The sequence below is a fragment of the Macrobrachium nipponense genome, chromosome 37, assembly GCF_015104395.2.
Source record: "Macrobrachium nipponense isolate FS-2020 chromosome 37, ASM1510439v2, whole genome shotgun sequence".
In the NCBI taxonomy this organism is placed as follows: domain Eukaryota; kingdom Metazoa; phylum Arthropoda; class Malacostraca; order Decapoda; family Palaemonidae; genus Macrobrachium; species Macrobrachium nipponense.
This window is the reverse complement of record NC_061097.1, coordinates 54,683,895-54,699,108: the sequence shown is the minus strand read 5'-3', so window position 1 is coordinate 54,699,108 and position 15,214 is coordinate 54,683,895. Positions and strand designations below refer to the sequence as shown.

Here is a 15,214-nt window from a genome sequence, read left to right as displayed (position 1 = left end):
ATTTTCTACACACTTGTTACCTTCGAAACGATTAGTGTGACTGCAACAAGCTGTGAACAGGTGTTTAGTTCTGTTTCTATCCTCTGGAAGAAAGAGTTAGCAGTAAGACTATATCATAATTACTGAAAGAAAGACGGCGAGTGTTGACACTGGCTGAATTACATTTAGATTACAGAGATATACTAAAGTCACAGTAGAGAGGGTTTTGTTTTCAAAGAGGCAAACACGTGAAATGTAGCATCTTTACCTCACTTGTAAAAAAAATTGCTTTTCAAGTTAGAAAAGCTAGTTAACAATGACAGGTAAATCACTCAACAGATGAAGTAAAGTGCATATACCTCTTGACAAAACTTATACTTATTTACCTTCTTGAATGCCCTCTAAGTTCATGATAATGTCGATTATTAGCATGCAAGATTTGGAAAAAAGATTTAAAGAAATACTGACTACTGAATTAGATCCTATAAATACAATGAAAATATTTCCACCAAATAGAAAGAAATCTAGCGAAAGAGAGCATATTACGAACCTTCAGATTATCCAGCTTCTTGTTGAGGTCTGACTTTTCTCCTGCAACATCCGCACAAAGATGAAGTTGATCTCGTTGAATGTTGAGCCAGTCACCAAAACTCTTGCAGAGAGAATTAAACTGGGCATGTTCTTGCACACACAAATCTAACTTCTCAAGGAGATCTCTGCTTTTGAGGACTATGTTATGGAATAATGTCTTGATAGACTGAATGTAGACATTCAAAGCCTTATCTTGTGTTTGGTTGACAAGTGTCTGAGCTTTTTCACAGACCATTTCAACCAGAGTTTGGTGAGCTTGGATTTCTTGGTGTACAAGACGATGATTTTGCAGTTGAGCAGTCTTTTCTTGAAGAGAACTTTTCAGTTCTGTATGTTGTTGCATGGCCAATTCCACATCCTTCAACCACCTCGTAAGCTGCTCTTGAGCACCAGAAAAGTCTGTGAACTGCTGAAGACACTGATCCAAAGTCTGACCAGCATTTGTTACAGAGTCACACCATGCTTCCCATTTTTCTCGTAATTCCCGCAGGTTTTGTCTAATAACCTCACGACCATCAGGCGCTGTGTGAGTGTACAATCGTTCACCCAGCTCTAGAACCGCATCCACTTTATTTGCCTGACTAGATTTCAGTTCAATGAGTTGCTCTACTTTGTTGCGACGCATCTGTAACAGCTTCATGTCACCTACCACCTCGGCATGCTCACGCAAATCTTGATCTACTGCTTCAACCCAGTTCAGGCATTCCTGATATTTGTCAAGGAAGGAACGATGTTCACGAATAAACATTTCGTAGCGACTCATCATTTCCTTTAGCACGTTTTTCAGTGACTGATAACGCGATGACAACTGGAGGATCTGAACAGTATGTTTGCCTTCATTATCCATACTCTGAGCTTGTGTTAGGGCATCATTAATTTCAGGGGCTTTATTGACTATTTCTTCTTCTAATTGCCTCAGACGATCAAGGTGGCTCTCCTTTGATTCCAGATCACTTTTTAGTGATTGGTCCTTAACTTTAGACTCAATGCCTTTAAGCCAGTCCTTCAGAGCATACACTATTTCCTCACATTGGTTGTACTGAGACATAATGCTCTCCACCTTTCGTTTGCTCTCAGTAATTTCTGTCTGCAGTGATCTCCAGCTTCTCTTTAGAGATTCCAAGTCAGCAGTAATTGCTGCGTGACCTGATGCATCTGTATTTTTCAAAGTCTGTGTTAAACTGCCCTGGCATTTCTCCATTAGTTCTTGGCCTTCTGATTCACTGGCTTCAAGAGTTTCAATTATATTCATTTTCATCTCAACATCACTACTTTCTGGTGACACATCTGCACAAAGTGAAAGCTCAGCCTTTTGAGCAGTTAACCAGTCACGGAATTTTTCATTGTAATGAAGGAAGGTTTCATGGTGCTGGATTATCTCCTCACTGCGAGTGATTCTCTGCTGGGTCCGAGAAGACATTTCACAGTACTGGCCAATCATTTCATCAACAGCTTGAGATGTTTCATCATCTGTTAGGAATTCGATTTTTTCTTTTAAGCCATAAATCATACTTTCATGTGAGTTAATATCTTGATAGACTGTCTTATATTGTTGCAACTGGGCTTTTTTGTCAGACAAAGTGGCTTTCAAGTCAAATTCTGTTCCTGCACGTCTCTGTATTTCTTCTAACCATTTTGAAGCCTGGCTGAAATTATCATCAAATGAAGACCACTGCATTATAATTCCTTCAACTCTCTTATATAGGTGATTAACTTTATCAAGGTGAGCTTCCCAGGTGTCTCTGAGGTTACGGAGATCTAACCTAATCTTTTCACGGCCTTCAGGGGTAATGGCAGAGAAAAGAATTTCACCACGCTCAATCACTGCATTCAAAAGCTGCTGACCATTCTTCTTCTCATCAACAAAGGATTTAAGTTCTTGTAACTTAGACTGATACGCCAAGGTTGGTTTTCCACCACTACTTGTCAACTGCTCAAATGATTTGAACTTCTCTTCTGCATCTTCCAGCCACTCTTCCATCTTAACAATTGTCTCACTGTAGGCTTTCTTATCCTCTGTTAAGTGGTTTAGTTTAGACAGGAATGTTTCACAAAACTTAACAAGGACCTCTACTCTGTTTTTCATTTGGTTTCCATATTCTCCTACTCTGCAATCAGGGTTAATTTTGAGCAGTGCCTCGGATATTTCCAGGAGTTCATTAACTTCTTCATCATGGCTGTTAATTTCCTCAAGTAATGATTCTGTTTCCTGAGCCTTTTCTTTAACTTTGTCCATGTCTATTTGATTCATCCCCTCTGACCGGGCTTGTGCCTCAATCTCCCTGAGCCAGGAATTTAGGTTCTCTGTCATTAGTTCATACTGTTGCCATAATTCTAATGATTGAATGAGAGCTTGATGGCATTCGTCCAATTGGTCATTCAGCTCCTCCAATTCTGTGACAGCAGCTTCACATTCTCTCTTGATATTTTCTCGCTGGTCTTGGCTCACAGTGCGCTGGTACAGGTCACGGCACTTTTCTAGCTCTTCCCTCTTTGCTACACCAAACTTGAGGCTTGATTTGACATCCAACAAAGCAGATACCTTTGCTTCTACACCGTAGCGGTCACTTCCAGGCTCAGTCTGACACCAAGTAATTTTCTCCTGGTGAACTGTCACGAAACGCTGGACATCTTCTAGCCTATCATGGTAATGCTTTTCAATTACATAATGTAGACTCTTACATGCCTTTGAAGTTTGTCCTACAATGCCTTCATATTTCTTCTGCAATGCAGCATATTCCTTAATGAGTTTACTGGCTTCAAATGCCTTAAATGTACCATTCAATTCTTCTATGTCTGTTTTTACCTCTTTTATTTTTTCTTCATATTCCTCTAATTCACTTTCTATCCTTTTGGCTGTTTCAAGGCGGGCAAGAATCTTTTTGTCATCACCTGTAATGTCTTCGCATCTCATTAAACGGTCACGGATCTGAGAGAGTGACTCATTCAGTTCTTTTATGTTATCATAGACAGTAGTTTCTTGCTCCTTCATTTCATCCAAGTATTCACTAAGTTTAGCAGCTGCTGCTTCAGTCTGCTCAAATTCTGCAGAGACTGTACTGATGATTTCTTCTACTCTTGATAATGAAACACCAGTATTCAGGGTTTGGAGTTGCTTTGCTCGACTTTGCAAACCACGGAACAGACTCTCATAATTAGGAAGCTCATTCTTGTATTTTTCTAATTTCTCTGCAGCTGTATCCATGTTTTGTGAGTTTTGTGTTTCATCCAAGACTTCGCAAGTATCACTGAGCCAACTTAATATTTCATCTCTTCCTTGAATAATTTGTTTCCACAGTACAAGCTGGCCTTCCAGGTTCTGTGAGCGTTGGTTTAGGAAATCCATCATGCTTTGCCACTTCTGATGAGTTTCCTGAGAGTTTTGCTTAACCGTTGTGGCATCAAAACCTGGTTCACTTTCTAATTGTTGGCTCAAATGCTGTGACTTAGAAATAAAGCTTTCTAATTGTGGTCGTGTTCTGCGTAGAGCATCAGTAGTTTTCTTGCACAGATTCAACATGGTCTGAACCGAGCTTGCTTCTGACGGGGTGCTGTTAAGTTTTTCACAGTTACGCTTGGCTTCAGCAATTGCAGCTTGCAGGTATTCTTGTCCATCTTTGCACTGTCTCCAAAGAGATGTAATGCTTGTGAATTTTGTCTGCATTTCATATAACATATTCTGCACACGATCCCAACTTCCATCTGCAGCTGTTAAAGCGTTCTGAACAGACACCAACTGACTAGAATCACTTGACATTAACTCCCTTCCTAAATCATGAAGCTTTTCTTTTAGTCTCAGCTGGGATTGCATGTCTTGAAGAGCACTCTCAACAGCTTCCAGGAGATGTTGAACACCGGCATAATTACTCTGCATGAGTTCTTTGTCGGTGACTCGATTTGTTATTGAATTCAAGAATTCACATAACTGGTTCTTTACACGGTGGAAGGTTTCCCACCTGCTGTTGACCTGTTGCAGCTGATCCTGACAGCTGTCCAAACTACTTTCCAAGATATCCATCCTTTTCTTAAATTCCACAACTTTTGCCTCTATGTTAATAGCAGAGCCCGTATCTGGGTCTCTGACAACTGTAGTGCTCTTCTCACATAAATCCATTATATACGCCGCTTCATCATCCCATGAGCGACACTGCTCCCTTATGTTAAGAAGCTCTTTTCTCATCTGGGAAAGGTCATTCAAATTGGGTTTGGCATCAACCTGCTGACTGATACTTTTCATGACATCGTCTGTGATGCTCTGCCACTCCCAGAAATCTCTCCATTTTAAAATGGCTGGTTTCTTTGATACAATGACTTGGCCATAATTTTCGAACCTGGCTTCAGCATCATCAAACTGGTTAAATAATTCATCACGATCATGGCCACTGCAGCGGTCACCGACCTCACGACATTCTTCCGCAAGCGCTGTTACTTCACTTTGCTTCTCATCATGCTCTTGCTGTAATGAATGAACAAGTTCAGGAGCCCTGTCTAGTTCATCAACATCAATGTCTTCAAGTTCATCTAGGTTGTTGCTGAAATCATTCAGCCATGTTTCAAGCCTAACAATTTTTGTCACTAATTCCTGTCTTGCTATTACAATATCTGATAATTCATTCTTAAGCTTGCGTGCTTCATCACTGAGTTTTAATATAAGTGCCTTCAGCTCTGCCACAACCTTCTTTATATTGGCGCCTCCTTCTGGGCTCATACCAGATGAAATATGATCGCCTATTGAAGTGAGGTTGATAATATCAGTCTGCCTCTCTCCTATCTCTTTCACCATATCTTTCAGGCCAGAAACACGGTCCTCTAATCGTAACACTGTTGGTGCATACTCGCTAACTTTCTCAAGCTGTTCCTCCATTTGATGGACCCAAGAGGAGACAGCATCACATTTATAGTTGAAATCTTCCCACTCAGCAAGAAGGGATTCGGTTCTTTCACTCCACTGTACAGCAACATCATGTACAGCTGACCAGCGTGAGTGAAGAGCATCAATTTCATCTACGACTGAGCAAATCCTGGCAACCTGAGAACTTTTAGAGGAGACATTACGCAGTTTCTCCATATACTCACTGCATTGTCTCTCAAATTCTTTAGCTGTATCTGCTGCTTGCATGGCCTCTTGCATGGAACTTGGTTTGGTTAGTCCAACCGCAACTCTTGTTTCAGCAGTTTCCAGCCATGGCTTTATTGAAAGTACTTCAGTTTGATATTCCTGCCAATGTTTGTGATCATGCCTTACAGTTTCAGAATGTCTTTCTGCATGCTTATTCAGAGTAACTATGTTCTCCTTCAATGACTGAAGTTCTGTACTGAACTGAATTGCATCCTCAGATGGTTCACCTTCTAGCAATTCCCCAGCTTCTTCCTCCAGTGCTTCAATAACTGACAACTTTTTGTTGATTCTTTCTATTAGTTCATTTGTCTGTGATTCTCTGTCGTCAGGAGACATTTCTAGAGTGACCAGACGCTCCAGTACATTTCGTGCATTGGCATACCAAGTTTTAAGTTCTTGTAGTGTACCTGTAAAGTGTACCCATTTCACATTTAGTTGTTCAAGATATTCAATCTTCTCTGAAACAGTGTCTATAACCGTTTGCATACGTTGTTCAATCTCCACTACTTCTTTTTCGAGTAGAGGTTTCTTCTCTGGATTTGCAAGCTTTGCTAAATTATTGGAATGGTTCTGTAACTTTCGAAGCATTTGGTCTGTTGTTTCATTTAGATGTTCATTCATCTCTTGCTTATTGCTCAGCTCATTGGCTACTTCCTGTGGATTACTATAACTAATAATATTTGACAGTTCTCCTTCTGCTTGTGCAAGTAACTTCAGAATTTCTTTCTTCTGATCTGAGTAATCGCTCCACACTTTCATTGTACTCCTGAGTTTACTCAGCTTATCAACAGAGCCATTGTATGCTTCATTCCATTTAGCCTCTAATGTTTGCAGCATGGCACTCACAAACAGAGGCGCATTGTGGTCCCTCGAAAGGTCTTTGCCTTTCTGTATGGTTGTGAAAATGTTGTCCCTCTGGTTCTCCAGCTGCCTCACAATAACTTCTTGATCTTTTATGAGCTGAAGTACTGTTTCCAAGTTCTCAGGCTGTACGTCCTTCTCACAATGCTTCCTTACATCTTCCAGAGTTGCCACAACACCATTGATATCTTCCCTGTACTGATAACACTTGGCATATGTTTCTGTTCGAATAAGGGCAGCCTCGATCGTGGGAACGAGAGCCTTGTAGCGGGCAATGAGGGACTCCAACTTTTGTTGCTCATACTGCCCATCTTCCTCTGGAATGTGAGTTATCAACGAGTCTAGCATCTGGACCAACCACTTCATTGATTCACGTCTGGTTTCCATGTCGCCGCACATGTTCTTGGAGAGAAATAAAGCAAAATGAAATGCAAGTCTGATGACGTTGCATGCAAATCAAATACACAAATATTTACACATAATATCACATTTAACTTCAAGTTCTCCAGACGGTCTAACAGCATAAAAGGTTCTGTAAGTCAGTCACTTTTGTGAGCATGTATCTAGCCATCTATATATGAAACATTTGATTGGGACAAACAGGTTGTCGTTCATCGTTACTTACCACAAATTTATCCTTGAGCTTTTCATAATCTTGGGCACTTCGGGCTTCTCTGCTGACCTCCTTCAAGCAATCATTGACGCCATCCATCCAGCCAACCGTTTCATCAACCCTGAGAGACAAGACAAGAAAATGAATGAATATCATACCTGTGATGAAAAGTTTTCTTTTCAGGCACAGTATACTTGAACTAAGTTTACTTTCCCTCATACAGCTATTAGATTAAATTGGCCATGGTCTGCCACGGGCTCTTGCTCCTCAAACATCCCATATTTGGTACTGCTTCCAAAGGATATTGTAAGATTTCTATTCAATATTCTCCCACAGGGACATTTTTCCAAATAATAAAGGTAAGAACAACACCTCATGATGACTAAATAATTTTTTTGAATCTTTAAAGAGTAGTCTTAGATACCAATAAGATTAAAGTTGAATGCAAAAATCCCTTATGACTTTCATTATTTCCCCATGATTTTTCAGGGCAACAATAGACTATTGAACAATACGTTTCATAGCAAAAAAATCCACAATGGCTAAACTATTTTTTCTACCAAAATGATTCCTTTAACATAACTGATTATACCAACATATCGTCAAAGAAAAAGCTTACTGACAAAAAAGCCCTTTCCAAAATAATTTTTCAGTAAGATTCTAAAATAGCATCAAGTTTATTATTGAGATAAAAAAATAAGCACACTGCAAGAATCCTCGATGGGAGTTTAATTGGCTTCCATTTCCAGAGGGACGGAGGAACCACACACTCACTTCGCTTCATATTCCTTCCATCTCTCTGGAATCTGATCCAGGTGTGACGCCATGGTGCCAATGCGCGTCTGGATTTCCAGCCAGCGGGTTGTGCATCTCTGGCAGTCCTCGATTAAGCTCTGGTCGTTTTTCTGCAGAAGAATAAAAAGAGAGGTGAGAAAAATTTTGGGGGGCATACGATTAAGAAGTATTTATGGGCATAAGAAGAAACTTCGATTTTTCTGAAGATGATTGAATTATGAAATGGAATGAGCCAACTTTTCGAAATTAACCTAAGACAAGTTAAAAAAAACGCTTGTTGTTGTTTAAGATTAAGCTGGCCTTCTGCCAGCACGGGGTCTTGCTCATAGAGCAGCCCGTAGGCCTAAAAAAACGTGACGAAGTGTTTTCAGAGTGATCGAGTTTCCTGTTCAGTGATGATGATGTATGAAGCTCTCAGTCACGGCCCATGAAACCCCAGTGGTGGCCTTTGTTGTTGGCACCTATAGTGGTGCCAGAGGCAAGATCATGGCTAAATTTAAACCTTAAAACAAATAAAAACTACTAAGGCTAGAGGGCTGCAATTTGGCATATTTGATGATTGGAGGTCGGATGACCAACATACCAATTTGCAGCCCTCTAGCCACAGTAGTTTTTAAGATCTGAGGGTGGACGGACAGACGAAAAGACATCTCAATAGTTTTCTCTTGCAGAAAACACATAAAAAAAAAGTCCCTTCAGGAATAACTCTTCCGTACTTTTGCACTAAATGATACCCTCGTTTGATCCTTAGAAGTAGCGGAAGGTCGGTAGTAGTAACTTAAGACAACAAGACCCCTTCGGAGGGAACAACCCACCTTTTTATCGTATTCGCGACTTGACAGATCCATGTTGTCCAGAAGTTCCTCTATCCTCGATATAAGCTCTGCTGCGAAGAATTCCTGGAAAAGAAATATGACTTATAAATAATGTTTGGAATCAATGAGGTTCTACTAACCTTTATGAATTCCCTTAATAGGAGACTTCGTGATTTAAGTTGTGGGCAATTTGGGAACTTTAATCAACACTTGTTTTGGAAATACTTCTATAAAATACTACCCAAAAGGCTACTGAACATAGAAAAACTACTCTAAAAAGATTCCTAAAGAATAAAGGAAATATTACTCAAAAGACTCTCAAAAATCAAAGAAAATACTGTTTAAGAATTCCAATGATGAAGAAAATAATACTGAAAATAACTCGTTGTGATGAAAGAAAATAGAACTCAAAATATTCCCAAAGGCGAAAAAATAATGCTGAAAACACTCCATAAACGAAAGAAATTACTACTGAAAACACCTGTAAAGACGGAAGAAAATACTTCTCAGATGCCCAGGCTAGCGACTGAAAAAAAATACTACTGAAAAGATTCCCAAAGACAAAAGATAACACTACTGAAAAGTTTCCCCCCCAAAAAAAAAATCCTACTCATAAGACTCCCAAAAACAAAAGAAAATAGTACTCCAAAAATTCCTAAAGACAAAAACAAAAGAAAACACTACTCAAAAAACTAAAAGAATTTCAAAGACAACAATACTACTCAAAAGATTCTCCCAAGAAAAAATACTAATCTTAAGATTCAAAGAAGAAAAAGTACTACTCAAAAGATTCAAAGAAAAAATACTACTCAAAAGATTCTCCAAAGACAAAAAATACTTATCAAAAGACTCAAAGAAGAAAAAATACTACTTAAAAGAGTCTCCGAACAAAAAGAAAAATACTACCAAAAAAAAACTCCCAAAGAAGAAGAAAATACTACCCAAAAGATTCTTCAAATACGAAAAAATACTACTCAAAAGATTCATAGAAGAAAAAATACTAATCAAAAGATTCGGAGAAGAAAAAAAGACTACCCATAAGATTCTCCAAAGACAAAAAATACGTATGAAAATACTCAAAAAAGAAAAAATACTACTTAAAAGATTCTCCGAACAAAAAAATACTACTCAAAAAATTCCCCCCCCCACAAGAAAACTACTACTCAAAAAAACCCCCCCCCTCAAAAAAAAAAACTACTCAAATAACTCCCAAAGAAAAAAAAATACAAACTCAAAAAATCCCCCCCCCACCACAACTACTCAAATAAAGCTCCCCAAAAAAAAAGAAAAAAATACAAAATATTAAAAAAAACTCCCAAAGAAGTTGAAAATTGCTGCTAAAAAGACTCGAGAAGAAATCATACTCGCAAGACTCTCAGAGCCCCCTAACCCCACACCCACACACCCCCCAAAAAAAAAAAAAAAAAAAATACTACTCTACCTCGTGGTTCCTCCTGATGGCTTCGACGTTTTCGTTCTTGTTGTAGGCCTTCTGCTCGCTGGCCAGTTCCTTGTCGATGTCCCGCAGGAACATGTAGAAGGTGTTCTCGTCCAGACGGAATTCCAGCTGGGATTATGGAAATGGGAGCATTACAGACTTCATAGGACACTACGGTAATCACCATTGACAGTTTCTATATTTACTTATGTTTTTATCCACTGCTGAGTGTATCTGCATGTAGCCTTAACTTTATATATATATATATATATATATATATATATATATATATATATATATATATATATATATATATATATATATATATATATATATATATATATATATATATATATATACACACACACACACACACACACACACATATATATATATATATGCATCTATATATGCATACACACACACACATACACACCCATATATATACATACTATATATATATATATATATATATATATATATATATATATATATATATATATATATATATTTTCAATCTCACCTTCAGTATATATATGAAGAGGCAATAAATGGAGTTTTAAAACTGTTTATTTTTAACCTCACCTTCAGTATATGAAAAGACAATAAATGGAGTTATAAAAACTTTTTTTTTTCAATCTCACCTTCAGTAGATGCAAGGGCGCATGCGCCATGACGTCATCCCACCTCTTCTGGATGCTGTGGATGGCCATGTCGATGGCCTCCTGCTCGGACTCGGCCACGAATATCTGGAGGTCTTGCCCCGTGGTCACCACCTTCAGGAGCAGATGCTCTGGGGCGTTGATGAAGAAGTCCTGTGAATAAAGAGGAGAAGTATATCAATGATACAAATACTTGTGTCGAATGTTCATCCAGAAATATGACCCAAAAATGACCCAAACCTAATCTTACTCTGGTTAAGAAGTAGCCAAAACTGGCCTTATTAAAAATTCAAATACAGCAAAAATTGGCATAATTGAGATAAAATATAACCAAATTCACATGCATAAGTGAGTTGTTCATCTTAAAATACACTCATAGCTGATCGTATTCAGGTAAAAATTTAGCAAAAGCTGGCTTTGTTCAGGTTAAATATTCAGCAAAAATGTGGCCGTGTTCTGGTTCAAAAAACATCCAAAATTTGACCTTGTTCAGGTTAAATATACACACAAAATTTGTCCTTCTTCATGTTAAATATGCACCCAAAGTTTGACGTTAAACCACAGTCAAAACTGGGCATTGTCCAGGTTAATTATGCAGCCAAAATTTTGCCTCATTCAGGCTCAAAATACAGCCAAAATTTTGCCTCATTCAGGCACAAAATGCAGCCAAAAATGTGGCCTTGTTCAGGCTCAAAATACAGCCAAATTTTGGCCTTGTTCAGGCACAAAATGCAGCCAAAATGTGGCCTTGTTCAGGCTCAAAATACAGCTAAATTTTGGCCTTGTTCAGGCACAAAATGCAGCCAAAATTTGGCCTTGTTCAGACTCAAAATAAAGCCAAAATCTGGCCTTGGTTAAGTGGGATAACACATAACCAAATCTATAACATGCACAGGTAGGCTGTTCATCTGAACGACACTGGCCCTTTACCAAAACCATCAACTTCTATGACCTTCCAGACGGCGCCTCCCTTACCTTGTGGGTTTCCAGATAACTCTTGGTGGTGATTGCCTTCTCCTGGAAGATCTTCTCGGCGCTGGAGAGCCACTCGCTCACTTCGGTCTCGCATTCCTTGAAGCTCTGCCAACAGCGGATGCTCTCGCTCATTCGCGTTTCCCAGGCAACCGACGCCTCGGTCACAGTTGTAAATCTTCAAGTAGAAGTGCAATAGCATGTAATATAATATAAAAGAAAATTAATAATAAATTGCAACCACTTTTCATCAATCCATGATAATACACCATAAACAAGAACATCATAAATTCAAGATAGCCAGAGGGCACGTATAGACGTTCTCACTGACCTATTGGTGAGGTTGGTCATCTTCTCCTGGAGGTCCTCCACGTTGAAATTCTCTCCTCCGTTGACGGTCCTCAGCAGGTTTTGGTAGACCCTGTTCTTGGTATCCAACATGCTCTTGTAATACAGCTGGCGTGAAAAGAACGCCTGTGAAAATGCAAAAGGTTATTTTTCAGTACTATACAGTGACGGTAGTGAAATGACGTCAGCGAAATATGACCTGTCCTGAGAAGCGAATGGAGGCTGGGTCATTTTAGTTGATCTACTGGAAGGGAAATAAGTTATTCGTATCTAGGGAAGTTCTGAGTTTGTGAAAGGGTTTTATGATGGAGATAGATCAAGCAGTTTGAGAGTGACACCTGGCATGGAATGACATGACAGAATGGATAATAGTAGGTCCCGTTAGAGGCATGGTAAGTCGTACAAATAGTCGATGGATAGGACTTCAGGTGAACGTAAAAGCTTTTATTGATCTTGCTGTAGGTCTGGAGGTAGATAAGAATTGAACGAGAGGAACAGGATAAAAAGGCGAGGTCACAGTTCAAGCGTGCTTACCCAAAAACAGGAACCAGTTGCTCTTAATCAACTTCGGCGGGCCCAAACCCTTTCTTGATACAAATACATTAAATGAAATCTACTGCACAATGCTGAGAAGCACATCAAGTTAGCTTCTTAAATTGGATAGCTTAAATCCAGTCGACCAGGAAAAGGGGGCGGTTGGGGGTTGGAGAGAGAGAGAGGAGCAGATGACCAGTGATTCGAAATGGAGGATAGATGAGTGCACTACAACAGAGGCAAAGGGCTCTGCTACTTCCTGAGTTCAACTACGACACAAAAAACAAAACACAACGAATTAGACGTTAAGTGACGACACAGCTCACATACACAAAAAAAGACAGAAACGGATCTAAGGATTAATAAGTATTAATGAGGCACTCTGCAACACTCACTAGCCTAGACCTAAGTACTGGAGAAGTTCGACGAGGTGGTTATTATCAGAGAGAGAGAGAGAGAGAGACAGAGAGAGAGAGAGAGAGAGAGAGAATATGCTAAATACTTCGCAACCACTTCGACCAGGGGTATACTCTGTCGTGACCTACCCTATGTTTTTCCAGCTGTATTCGTGTCGTCTTATTGGTGCCCTTGAAGGAAAAGGGCCACTCGGGATCTCCTCTCTACGCAAGGCAACAACAGAAAGACTCATTACTCTTTTTACCTCTACAGCCCACTACTACTACCACCATCACCCCCTTCAGGACACGACCCTTCTACTCCTCCTCCTGATCTAGAGAGTCCTTCTTCTTCTTCTTCTTCTTCTTCGATGGAGGTGCACTGAATGTGGCAAGTTACAACTTGAAGGACCAGGAAACCTACATTTTTAGGTACTCTTTCATTCCGCTGTCGAGACGAGACCGGTTTTGAGACAGCTCTCTGCAACTTTTCCAATTTGGTCACAAACACGGATTAGCCACTGTTGCTCACGAAGGTGCTTCAACTAGCTCTGTTGCAACTTTCCCGAAACAAATTTCAGTTGAGAACTGTTGCACAATTTTTGAAATAGTATTGTGCAATGCTTTCATCTCGCGCATTAATATAAGTAGCAGAGGCAAGAGACTGGTCTCCAGGTGGCTGTTTGTATCTTTTCCATCACCTATACTTAAAACTGAGTTAAAAGAATTGTTGCTGTGTGTGAACTGCAAATTGTAAAAGTTACAAACATCTATTGCAAGGATTACCAAATGCAAATATTGATAGTACATGAAGAATCTTCTACAAGGTATAACTTCTTTAAGAGTTATTCTTCCTGACAGTAAAATGTTCAGCGACAACAGAATGCAAATGCTTATCTCACTGACTCCCTAAAAATAAAGCTCACTTACCATATTTAGTGCACTTCCATCATCATTATCATTCCCAAAAACTCTATTTAAAAAAAAAATAGGATGTGGATAAAAAAAAGACTGGGGGAATGCACCGAACAACATAAAATGAGAAGGGGAATTTAACAAAGATGCAAAGGGCATTCTCCTCGATATACAGTTTGGGTGGATGTCAGACTAACATTTAAAAGGATACCAATAAAAAAAAAGGAAAAGAATCTCCAGGATACCATTAAAAAATACACTAAAATAAAATGGGTCCCATGACTCATCTTGCAAGCTATCTAATATCTTTGGAAGTTCACCATGCAAATAATGTCTATTGTAAAATGTATATGTACTGTTTCAATCACCCTGTATTCACAATGACTTATTGGTATTAAATCCTTCTCTAGCTGACAAACAGGGATTGAATTCAATTCCCTTAGGTAATATGTGACTTCCATTTTGCAAAACTTGACTCCAGACTCAAAAGCGTCAGGTTACCCACTCATGGCAATATGGATTCTACGACAGACAAATCTAAATTTAAAGATGAACAGCTTTCAAAGTAAGGTAACTGACTCAAAAAGAATTAATCTAAGCTATAAACCTAACTCTTGAGTCTTGGTTTGACTGCACCTAAATTATCTTGTCGAGGTGCAAGTCTAGTAGAAGCCAAGGTTTGCCCAGAATAGGCCTACGCCATCAGTGAGCTGAATGATTTTCAGCACATGTGAACGCTTAAGGTTTGAGAAGCTACGAAGTGAAGGCTAGTCCCTTCTTCGGTAAGTCACTGTTATTGACCGGTGGTAGAGACAATGAAAAAATATGTTTTTAGCTGATATTTCACAAAGAAGGTTTCAGTCCGATTAGCACTGGAGTTACTGCGTCAGAGCAGGTCAGAGGACATAGACTTAACCTTTCCAGAACGATTGTATTTGTAAAAAACCGTAACAATAATTATAGTACATTCACAATACCCGTGCGTCTTATGTCTAGGCCAGTCCCTTACGACGCTCCTGCTTGGCTGTTGATAAGCCAATCACAGGGGTGGAAACTCTCAAGTCTCTCGAGAGAGGTCACATGGGTAGGATCTATGTTCCATCTTTCCGGAGAAACTGAGAGTTTCCAACCCTATGATTGGCTTATCAACAGCCAATCAGGAGCGTCGTAAGAGACT

At 39.3% G+C, this 15,214-nt stretch overlaps 1 protein-coding gene across 1 annotated transcript in view; it reads right to left on the bottom strand.

Annotated features, from left to right (window-relative positions):
• LOC135209264 (muscle-specific protein 300 kDa-like) overlaps positions 1-15,214 on the bottom strand; it is a 355,456-nt gene that overhangs the window by 244,284 nt on the left and 95,958 nt on the right. The window contains 10 exon segments of the mRNA XM_064241973.1: positions 21-83; positions 530-6,952; positions 7,176-7,284; positions 7,938-8,068; positions 8,774-8,857; positions 10,215-10,340; positions 10,856-11,026; positions 11,849-12,023; positions 12,177-12,319; positions 13,273-13,347. Coding sequence (XP_064098043.1) covers positions 21-83; positions 530-6,952; positions 7,176-7,284; positions 7,938-8,068; positions 8,774-8,857; positions 10,215-10,340; positions 10,856-11,026; positions 11,849-12,023; positions 12,177-12,319; positions 13,273-13,347 — 7,500 coding nt within the window.